The sequence below is a fragment of the Chenopodium quinoa genome, unplaced genomic scaffold (genome assembly GCF_001683475.1).
Source record: "Chenopodium quinoa cultivar QQ74 unplaced genomic scaffold, ASM168347v1, whole genome shotgun sequence".
Lineage (NCBI taxonomy): Eukaryota > Viridiplantae > Streptophyta > Magnoliopsida > Caryophyllales > Amaranthaceae > Chenopodium > Chenopodium quinoa.
In genome coordinates this window covers 1-12,293 of record NW_018744014.1, presented here as the reverse complement: position 1 = coordinate 12,293, position 12,293 = coordinate 1, and the positions used below count along the sequence as shown (strand labels likewise).

The window sequence follows — 12,293 nt, the reverse complement described above, 5'->3', positions numbered from 1 at the left end:
TGAATTAGTTTAGTAGGATAATTAACATGCTTAATTGTGTGAGAGTGAGTTAAATGTGTTGATTGTTCCTAATCAAGGTCATTTTCATCTAATTGTATGATGTTATTGAATGTATTGATGTAATTGGATTCCACTTTCCCTACTTTAGTTATTTGTTCTTAGTTGTGTTTAGTTGAACCTCTCTCTATCTCACAAGCTTTCCTACTAGTCTAGTTAGCACAAATTGATACACTTAGTCCTTTTGGGTTCGACCCTTTACTTGCCACTAACTAGTTTAGTGTAGGTTTAGGTATTATAAATTTCTAATTTGGTTAGGGTTAGTAGTCCCAACGACCTACTTTTAACCACGATCAATAATAATATGAGTAATATTAATAATAGTAATAGTAATATCAAAATATATATATATATATATATATATATATTTATATATATATAATAAAACTCAAAGGTAAGAATTATAATTTTGCCATGTGTTGCCAATCTCGCCATGTGTCATTATGACTTGACAAATCATGTGGCACACCATTGACACATCTTATGATATTTCGTAATAAAGTTGCATTTAAATGACTTATTCACGTTCATAAATTCTAAAATTTTAATTGTCAACTTATATGTGTATATTTTAACAACAATATGATTACAAAATTAAATTCGTTTCTCTCAATTACTCATTCACAATTTATATAGGTTATATGTATTTAAAATATGTAACTAAAAAATGCATAGTAATTTTAGAGGTTTACTTTGTTTTTTAAAAAATACATATATGTTTACTTATTTGAAGGAATTATTACGACAAATGAAATTATCTAATACTAATCATAAAATTTATTAGGTTGCTACATATTGAATAATGAATTTTAATGTATACTAAATTAGCAAAAATAACAATTAATATTTTTTTAAAAATAAAACCGCCAATATATTGCACTTTATATTATTATAATTTTTTAGTTACAAACAATGACCGGGGCATCGCCCGAGCCAAAAACTAGTTAATAATTATAATGACAGATTTATCCCCAACCGTATGATTTTGTTCAAGGTAGTTGTGAAACCTTATACGAGTATAAATTTGCCAATTAATTAAATGATGGAAAATTTGGCAATTAATTAAATGATGGAAAATTTGCCAATTAATAATTTCGAATTAGCGTACGGTTCAAGAAATGACATTAATAACATGAAAACCTTAGAAGGAATCAAACCAAATCTTTTAGGCTATATAAACTGTACCATTCAGTGAGGATATACAAACCAATTAAGCTTAGGTAAAACACATTCCTCAACAAAGTTGTTTCATAATCAACTAAACTAACCCTATTCCAGTTCCAGCTAAAAATGGCATCCGCATCAATGAACCCTGCCACAATCCTCGCCATTGGCACTGCTAACCCTCCAAACGTAATGTATCAATCTGATTATCCAGATTACCATTTCCGTACCACAAACAGCGATCATTTGACTGATCTTAAGGCCAAGTTCAAGCGCATATGTATACCCTCTTTCTTTAGTTATTGTTATTAATTAAGTGCTTACTCTTATTATTATTTTGATCTTTTATTCTTTTTCAAAGGTAACATTTAAAATTTACACTATTCACCCACCCTCATGTTGATTGTGTTAATGATTTATAACGTTAGGAAAATATTGTCATGTGGGAAAAATCTCGCTAATCTCATCCCTATTCTCAATTTTGTTTTTACTCTATTTGAAACCATTTTCCAAGCATGTGGAGCTAAGTTGAGAGAGTCAATTTATTTCTCTAAGAAAGAAGTTTATAAAAGTGATTTGTATGCGCGGTTTGCAATGTTGTTTGGTTTCAAAATCTAGAAAAATTACAACCAGTTCCAGGACTAACAAAGTGAAACGGAGGGAGTAACAACTGAATAATAATAATAATATACTTATTGAGACGATCCAACAATTATTGTACCCACAAGAGACAAGACTATATTTTTTCCATTTTGTGAAGAACTACCATATACAAGTCAATTTTTGTGAAAAGCTACCTAGTTAAAAAAAATGTGTAAGAAAGTACCCTTTTTGTTAACGGGTGTATAAAAAGTACCTTACAAATAATAAATGTTGTAAGAAACTTAAATAAATGTTGTAAAAAGCTATCTTTTCCCGAATTATTGCATTGAATAAGAGACGTATAATTACCCATTTTTAATCTTTTTTTTTTCACCTAATTTCTCCATAGCCCCTTCCTAACCCCTAATTTCGTTTCTCTTTCATTGTTAAATTAAGCACATGGTAGCAAATTACAACATTAAGTTTTTATAAGGTGGTTTATTACAACATTTTTTTATAAGGTAGTTTTTCACAAAATTTGATGTATATAAAGTAGTTTTTCGCAAAAAAAAAAAAAAAAAAATTAAAATCTTATGTATAATTCATATACTTATTGAGACGATTCCAAGAATTAATTAATTGTACCCACAAGACTATTACCTCCCTTTGACATAATTTTGTGATTTGTATGTGAAGAAAAATATGGTCAAGTGGAATCTTGTTAGATTCGTTACAATGTGTATTTTCAAAATATCAACATTAATTTTTACTCCTTCCTTCCCTATTTAATAGTCACTTTTGGGCAATTTTTACGGGAGTTAATAAAAATTAATAAGAAGTAGCAAAAATACATTAAAAAGGTAAATTTACATTGAGTATGCAAAAAAGTAGATAGAAAAAGTAATTAAAGTACATGGAAAAACAAAATTTAAGTGGAAAACTTAAATTTGCACAAATATTTTTGCAAATTGAAAAGAATTTTGGTAAAAAAGTAATATTAATGGTACTTGAAAAAAAACAAATGTGACTAACATTTTGGGATAGCAAAAATGGAATAAGTGATTATCAAATAGGGACGAAAGAGTTATAATTTTGCTTATCAGTAATTAAAGATATTAATTATTGAATTTGTATATTGGTAAACTTGATTAAAAAATGTGTTAATTAAAAAGAAATAAGGAAATAATAAATAGTACCAAACTCCCAATAGACCACTTATAAATTAAACAGAGGGATCAAACTCTGTATACCCATACGGCCCATAGCCCTATACCGCCTTATTTAAAAGTTAATAACGCACATTGTCCTAATCTCAAATTGCAAATTGCTACATATGCAGGCGATAAATCTATGATAAGGAAACGTCACTTTTACATGAATGAAGAAATCTTGAAAGAAAATCCTCATTTAGGTGATAATAATGCTTCTTCCATTGGAACTCGTCAAGCTCTGTGTGCTAATGAGATTCCCAAACTTGGGAAAGAGGCTGCTGAGAAGGCCATTAAAGAGTGGGGAAAACCCAAGTCAATGATCACCCATCTTATCTTTGGCACTAACTCGGACTTCGATTTACCTGGGGCCGACTTTCGGCTAGCCAAGCTTCTCGGCCTCCAGCCAACGGTAAAGCGATTTATCCTGCCTCTAGGTGCTTGTCATGCAGGCGGTACAGCCCTTCGTATAGCCAAGGACATTGCTGAGAACAACCGTGGCGCTCGTGTATTGGTTATTTGCTCAGAGAGTACTGCCATTAGTTTCCATGCCCCAAGCGAGACCCACCTAGTGTCACTTGCCATATTTGGAGATGGCGCCGGGGCAATGATTGTGGGTACTGATCCTGATGAGCCTAGTGAGCGACCCCTCTTTCAGCTTGTTTCGGCCGGGCAGATTACATTACCAGATTCAGAAGATGGTATTCAAGCTCGCCTTAGTGAGATTGGTATGACCATTCACTTAAGTCCCGATGTCCCCAAAATTATAGCTAAAAACATCCAAACTTTGTTAAGTGAATCGTTTGATCATATTGGGATTAGTAATTGGAATTCAATTTTTTGGGTTGCTCACCCTGGAGGACCAGCAATATTGGACAAGGTGGAAGCCAAACTTGAACTCGAGACGAGCAAGCTGAGTACTAGTAGGCACATACTAAGTGAGTATGGGAATATGTGGGGTGCAAGTGTGATATTTGTAATGGATGAGATGAGTAAGAGGTCATTGAAAGAGGGCAAATCAACTACTGGAGAAGGATGTGAATGGGGTGTGCTTGTTGCCTTTGGTCCAGGCATTACAGTTGAAACTATCGTTCTTCGTAGTATGCCAATTAATTATTAACTATTTAGCTACGATGACATTTGAATGCATTCGGATATGATAAAATGTATTATTGTGATACATTTTCATCAAATACCTCTTTTGCAATGTTATTTTAGAAAATAAATAATGTATCATAGTTTAAAAGGTGGTACCGCTAATAGCACGCTGCATGTCTATGTCACGTCTATGTTAGAGGGACGTTGTGTATGTTGACTCATATAGTACGCCTCTTTAGTTAACCATTCTATTTGATTTCTTTATTTTTTTAATTAAATGTGACGACGAACGCCTTAATTAACCGTTCTATTTGATTTTAAAATATTAATTTTTTTTTATATATCTAAGCTCATTCTCAACCAGCCGTTCATAGCTTACATGTATTCAAAACTTTCACCTCTTTATCTCTCCTTCTCAGTGTCGGCCCACTTAGAGAGCTCCTCCATGATTCTAATCTAACCCTAAGTCCGATCAACATTATCTCCGTTCCATCACCTTCTCCAATGGCTTGAACCTTTTCAGTATTGCTAGATAAACTTTCTAACTATAAGCAGAAAGATCAATAAAATATAAACAATGCACTTTAAAGGGCAAATGTTTAATGAAATCAAGAAGCCTTATACCAAGTGTTGCCTTGACTTTATACTTGTTCTGTTGTTAGACATTTATAAATGTTGTGTCTTACTTGCATAATAGCTCCTCTCCAAACCAACTTGTTGCACTACGAACTTGTAGTTCGGACCCGCTTGTGCCCGGCTTGAAGTATCGACCGTCACAAGCCTTAACCACCCGCACTCCGTCAACCAGATAGACATGATTACTCTTGATATTTAATTGCCCGCTTGTGTTGCTTTGTGCACACAAGCCCTCTTCCGCACAAGGCTAGCGTTCTTGTCTCCAAAAGGCTAGAGTGTACCACACATTTCGGGGTCTAAATTCCTAGATCGTGACATTTGGTATTAGAGCCCTGGTCTAATGCTCGTTGTAAGGAACCTGTGAAGGCACCAAGGAGGGCTACACAAAGATGGAATTTATATAAGAAAGACTCGGTTGGCTCGAGAAAATAGCAGATGAGTGGTTCTAGCTCCAAGTCATTGTAAACAAGCAAGCCGAGCAAATTGTGAAAGTTATGGAGGATAGAGATGCTCTTCGTGAACAATTGAACTTTGTTCAAGGATAAGCTTATGAAGCACTTGAGAAAAGTGCTACCCAAATGCGCACAGTGGTCAGTGGGCAGAGACGCAAAGCGGTAATGATCAAACCTCTCGACTACAGTGGCGCTAGAGATGTCAAAGAAGTTGACAATGCAACTTCCTCTTCGATCAACATTGAGCAGTATTTCTGAATATGTCACCCGAGTGACGATTAGAAGGTGGATACTGCCATCATGTACTTATTCGAATATGCTAAGATTTGGTGGTACACCAAGCATGTAGACATCGAAGCAGAAAGAACAAAGATTGATACATTGGTCGGAGTTCAAAGAGGAACTCAGAGAACAATTCTACATGACAACACAAGCTTTGTTTCTCGGATGAAGTTGCAAGAGTGCCATCAAAAGAGATTTGTTCGCGACTTCGTGAAGGATTACTCGGCGATAATGTTGGACATCACCGACATAAATGAAAAAGATCGTGTGTTCAACTTTGTGAATGGGTTAAAAGAATGGGCGCATCTAGAGATTTTAAGGCAGAAATTTGTCACCCTCGTTGCTGCCATGTGTGCTTCTGAGAGATTGATGGACTACTAAGTCAAGAAGTTTCGTCAGTCAGAGAATAATTCAAGTGGGACGTCTACACACTATGATAGCTTGGCTCCAAGCTCTCTATATAGAGAATACTGAGGTCGTCTCTCGAGTATCCTTCAACACCGTTGATACATATCCAAGAAAAAGTGGAGGAGGTGATGCTTAGAAATCCACATCGACCCCCTCCCACAGCTTGGAAAACGTTTGGACTTTTTGTCCTATTAATTTAATTCACTTTAATTAATGTATATGATTTATACATAAGAATCAATAGTATTTGTGGGTACTTATTAGAATTGTCCTAATGAATATTATTAATATTTAATTATTATAAATTTAACTTATTAATAAGTATATATATTATCAGTCAAATAGAAAATAATGTTAGAGGTATTGTGAGGAAAAAAAAAACTAAAAAAAAAACTTACGGCTGTTCAGCTTAATTTAAGTTCATTTCAATTTAGCTCAGCTCAGCTCCAATCAATTCATTTAAATTAAGTTCAGTTTAGTAATTTCCTTTTCTTGTAAACAATTTAATTCAGTTCAATTAACTCTCAATCAGGTCTATTCACTCTCAATTAATTCAATTCAATTTAATTTAGTTTAGTTGTTTTCATTAAATCGGAACATGCCCTTAGCGAAGAAATTAGAGCCTCTTGCTCGTAATAAATTTAGTATCCTATAATTAATGAGAGTAAAAGTCAATCTCCACCTACTAAGCATGTAGTAAAATCCTTTGGATTCCAATATTTTGATTGATAATTACTGCCACATGTCACATAATGATTAGCTTTTGAAAAAATAAAAATCCTTATCCACCATCTCTCGCTTTTCTCCATCCCCACCCCATTCCCCACCTTCCACCACTCACTGCCAAAAACCCATTCATTCTCCACTTTATTTTGAATTTTTTTTTTTTTTTTCCAATATATTTCTCTGTTTTTACTTGCAATTATGTAAGTATTTATGATCTTGATTTCAGCATGCTCTTAAGTCTTGTATACAACTAATTACTAAATTTTGTTTGTTAATTTGAATCTCTTGCTAATCTATTGTATAATGATACTAGCATTTTGGACTAGCTAAAAAGTTTAACCATTTGATTGGGATTTGATGCTATATATAATTGTGTTTGGGCTTTGATCTTATGATGCCTCTTCATTAAGAACCTATAATGTTATGGCTAAAGCTGCATTGTTTTCTTTTTGCCTCTTGTTAAATAGATGGGCTGCGCGGTGGTCAAAAAGAGAATGGGTGGTGAACTGGTGATCGTCGGGTATTGGTCATGTTGATAGCAGAGGAAAGGGGCTAGGCCGAGTAAAATACTTGCTCTATTTTCTTTATAAATGCACTACTTTCTAAATAAGAAAATTTCAAACTTAAAGCAAATTTTGTTTTTTTTTTTTTTTTTTTGTTGTTTAGAGACCAAAGGGCGAGATTGAGAATTGATACTAAAATCTTTTGAAATCGGGAGAAAACTCTAACCATTTGAGCTATCTCTTGTATATCTTTAATATTTATAATATTTGCCTTTTTATTATTATTATTATTATTATTATTATTATTTTAATACGTACGAAACACCTATTATCAATTTATCATACAATACCTAATCTAACATGTCTAATTTAGCTATCTTAAGTGAGGGCGGGACTATAGGATAATGGATGGGAATATATATATTTAGTACTTAGTGTATAGTTATTGATGATTACTCAAGTCATTCTCACACTCTAATCCAAATCTTAGGCTAGAAATTTAAATTAGAATTAAAGTGTATCCGTATTTCTGATTTCCCTCCTATCTTTCCATCTCATTTTCCCGGAACTAAGACACTAAAACTCATTCCAGTTTTCCTCTCTAGCGGATCTTGATTTGATTTAATAAATCATCTTTAACCTTTCAATCCGTCCTTTCCTTCTCCTCATAACACATTTTAATTCCGAAGAGATTTGTTTTTGTACGTAACAAAAATGGTGGTGTTGAGGCTAAGTGTGGTCGTAGTTGTTCTGCTAACATTCGTGCAGTGGTGTGCTTACTCACAATCACCCTCTCAACTTTTCGTGGACATTACGCTGGTAAAAAGTACTACTGCCAAAGATCTTGGAGCATGTAAGTCTTTAATTTACATTAATAACGCTTAAAATTATGTGAGTACTTTATTTTTTGTGACTAAAATTGTGAAATAATTTTTATTATTTGGTTGAAGATTGCTTGGATGGGAGTTTACCTGCATATCATTTCAGCAAAGGATTCGGTTCTGGAACAAACAATTGGCTTTTGCACATTGAGGTAATTCATAAAAAAATGGTACTCTTAAGTCTAAAATAGTGAATTTTGTCAATTTTCCATTAATTAATTATGTGTTAGAGATTTAAGAGTAAAGAGTAATTAGAACAAATTTTAATAATTTGTTTATACAGTAGTTGAAATTTTGATACGAGAAACTTTAAGGTGGAAATCCTTACAATGATGAGTTGCTACTTGATTGAGAATAATTATAATTTGCTTCCACATTGAGATCGATAACAAATATTGGATCAGAAATTCAGAATCATACTAAAATGATAATAAATCATGATTTGAATGGTTTTTATATGATTTGCTTGTCTACTAAGAAATAACTATATATTATAGGTACTAAAATGGTACAAAATCATAAACATTTGTTGTATTCCATTTGTCCCAGAATAATATTCCCATTTGTCAAATTTCACGGGAATTTAGAAATGAGAGGAAGAAATGTACAAGAAGTATGCGTGAGGCACAAATAACAAGTACATGAAAAAGAAAAAGAAAAAAAAAATACATGAGCATGAGTGAAATTTTATTATGGGATAGAGGAATTAATAATTTGTGTTTTTCTTACGTATTGAGAATAATTAACAATCATGGTGAAAAAATTTGGTAGACTTTAGACTTTTATTTGGGGATTCGGAAATGAAGATTGGAATTAGTAAGAGTATTGGTACTTATTAAGCAAAAATTTGATAGTGTTACTAGCTTTGACAATTGAGATTGGTCACTGTTTAAATGTATATGATGATGTATACATTGATGTTTTGGTAGGGTGGTGGATGGTGCAATGATGTAAAATCTTGCTTGGAGAGGGCTAAAAACTCGTCGCGGTTCCTCACACTACATGGCTAAGGGAAGGGTCTTTCCTGGAATATTAAGCAACAAAAGATTCCCACAACCCAGGTGAATATTTCTGTATTTTTATTTAACTTAATTGCTTGCTTGCTTGCTTGGTTTATGAGGAATGCTAAGCTTATGCTATGCATTATTGATTAATTTCTGTCCCATGGGACTATATATATTATAAGTATGTACAATATACTCATTGTTAATGGTAAGTTTCCATGAGCTATGGTTGCCTTTGCCTAGTCCGAGATTGAAGGATTGGCCGGGACACTTTGAGGGTGGAGATCTCCTACCTTTCCCCTAATCACATAAGATAATTTTTAAGCATTGTAATCATATTATAATAATAATCCCTATCCAAGCCATGTAAGGTTCCTTGCAAAGTTGCTTGTTGAAAATCCTTCTTCAATTCGACCATGTGTAATATGATCATGCTCCAATTCTACCCATAATGTACATATATATATGCCAGGTTCTTGGAATGAACTTGTTTTGCAAGCTTATTTACTAAAATGAACATGTTCTATGTGAAAACATATCCTGATTCGGCCCATAGGAATGAGCTTTTCATCACTTGTGACTAAAAGCAAAGACGTGAAAGTGATTTAATCTTAGACATGTCATTTTTGTTTTTCCAATTGTAAATGTAATATAAATATGCTTCAAATAATGTTGATAACAGACTTCTACAATTGGAACCGCGTTTTGCTTAGATACTGTGATGGAGCTTCCTTAGCTGGCAATTCCAAGTATGAAGATGGGGTAAACGACTAAATGCATTTCAGCTTGATTTCTATTCAGATCTCACAATTCCTGTTACTGATTTTCTTTTCTTTCTGTCTATTTTGTGCATGTTTATTAACATTGTTGGACAGACCAAATCGCTTTACTTTAGAGGGCAAAAAATTTGGCAGGCAATGATTTCTGATCTTCTTCCACAAGGGTTGGCACATGCAGAGAAGGTATATTGCTGAGATAAAATCATAAAATTCTAAGATTAACTGTAAAAATCTTCTTGGTTGTGTAAATGGTAGGCATTATATGACATATACGCGTACTCTGATCTACACTCTGCAGGCTTTGCTTTCTGGGGACTCAGCAGGGGGTTTAGCAGTGTTTCTACACTGCGACAACTTCTCCAGGTCTCTTCCAGGAAACGCTACTGTCAAATGTATCAGTGATGCTGGTTTATTCTTAGACATGTGAGTCCATCTTTTTACTCATGTCCTGTATATTTTAGCCTTCTTTTCCCCTGCCATAATCTATTTTCTGATTTCAGATGATTGTCAATTGTCTTGCAGAAAAGATGTAGCCCACAATGACACAATTAGGTCCTTATTCCATGACGTCGTTTCTCTTCAAGGAGTAGAACAGAATTTTGAATCAAGAGTGCACCAGTTCTCAAAGCGATCCTAAGCAAGTATGATATTGCAAACTGCTTGAAAAATATAATTATGCAAATTGCTTGAAATTTGATTCACATTATTAAAAGGTTCTGATATATGGCTCGATTTTTTTTTTTATTTATTTTTTTATTGTTTTTTTTTTTTTTTTTTATCAGTGGTTCTTTCCACAGTATCTTCTGAGTTACATCAAGACTCCGTTGTTCATCTTAACCTCTGCATACGATACGTGGCAGGTACTTTCACATTTCTTAGCTTCTGTACAACTGTATCATTTTCATAAACTCATTGAACTTAGGTTGAACTTAATATTTCGAAAAAGGTTTTATGGGATTGATTATATGCAGTTTCACAACATCTTGGTACCATCTTTAGCTGATCGGAAAGGAAAATGGAATAATTGCAAGAAAAACGTAACTTTTTGCACTGACAGTCAAATTCAGACACTACAAGGTATAACTTAAAGTGCTAAACCTGTAAATTATATGCAAAAAATCAGCCAAATAATGGACCTAAAATTTCTGAGACCGTATTTCAGATTTTCGACAGAAAATGCTTGAGGTTACGTACTCTTTCTATACACATTCAACAAGGGGAGGAATGTTCATAAATTCATGCTTTGCACATGGCCAAAGTTTATATCAGGAAACTTGGTTTGACATCGACTCCCCTAGAGTCCAAAACAAGGTACTTGAACAGTCTTTTCTTCATGGTTTTTTCTTACATATGAATCTAGATAGTAACTAGTAAGTACATTGTTTCACTAATACAGAAGCATCGCCACTATATTTATCTAATCCCTTTTTTATATTGTCACGGCATATATATGTGAATACCAATCAGGATCATATCACCAAGAACTGAGCCTTAAATCCGGATTAGCCCAAAATGTGAACCGGATTAGCGATGTTGCTTAGTATATGATTTTGCATGCTTAATTCGCGTTTGTTGGGATTTCTGAATTTATCCTTGATGATCAACTAGTAATAATACTAAGTGTATCTTGCAGACTGTTGCAGAAGCTGTAGGTGATTGGTATTTTGAACGAAAGGTGACAAAGTTGATTGAGTGTCCATATCCTTGTAGTGCTTCCTGTTATCATTCTGTACCAGCAGCATAGACCAAGATTTTTACTCAGTGAATTATCAGAGGATTTGGAGAACATCTATACCTGAAGATTGATAAACTTGTATGTACCTGGGCTATTTGATATTCATCACAAGTTTCTGATCAATTTTGTACTTTATTATGACTAAAATTGGAGTAAATTATGTTTGACATGATAGTTAAACTTTGATCAAAGGGTAGAGCAGCACCTTAAGCAATCCAACTTCTTAAGCAACTTTGAGGACATGTATGCATATAACCAAATATACAATACAAAATCTTATGCCATGTTTAGTTCACATTATTTTTACTTATTTTTACGTATTAGATTAATGAGAAATGCGAATTCTTATACGTGGCTGGCCACACTGTGTGGCCACATCATGGGGGATAATTCGTTAGTGTTAGCCCTATACTCTTCACCTTATTTTTGCCTAACTGAAATTATTTTTAGGAAAATTTAGATTTTAACACTAGGAAAAAACCCGAAAATGGTTTTTAACACCAAAAAAAAAAATTAATTAATTAATTTTGAACACATTTAAATTTTTCGAAAATTTGATTTTATCACCACTTAACAAATTTCGTCCATGAATCTGTTAAGTGGGGTTTACACTGCCACGTGTCGCTTGTTGGTTGGTTCAAAAACAATTTTATAAAAAATCCTAACACTACCCAGCCACCCTAACATTGTAGGGGTTACTCGGTCACGTTAAAGAGGTTATTTGGTCAGCATTATGGGGTTACTCACTTAGTGTTATAGGGTTTACTTTGTTATTTTA

General features: G+C 33.5%; 1 protein-coding gene and 1 pseudogene across 1 annotated transcript; both read left to right on the top strand.

The window, feature by feature from the left end:
* Positions 1 to 1,243: 1,243 nt before the first annotated feature.
* Positions 1,244 to 4,572, top strand: LOC110690211 (chalcone synthase 3-like). The gene is made up of 2 exons (XM_021867045.1): positions 1,244 to 1,501; positions 3,143 to 4,572. The coding sequence occupies exons 1-2, from the start codon at positions 1,348 to 1,350 to the stop codon at positions 4,129 to 4,131; spliced, it is 1,143 nt and encodes a 380-aa protein (XP_021722737.1). The 5' UTR covers positions 1,244 to 1,347; the 3' UTR covers positions 4,132 to 4,572.
* Positions 4,573 to 6,370: 1,798 nt separating this feature from the next.
* Positions 6,371 to 11,810, top strand: LOC110690212 (annotated as a pseudogene).
* Positions 11,811 to 12,293: the final 483 nt, after the last annotated feature.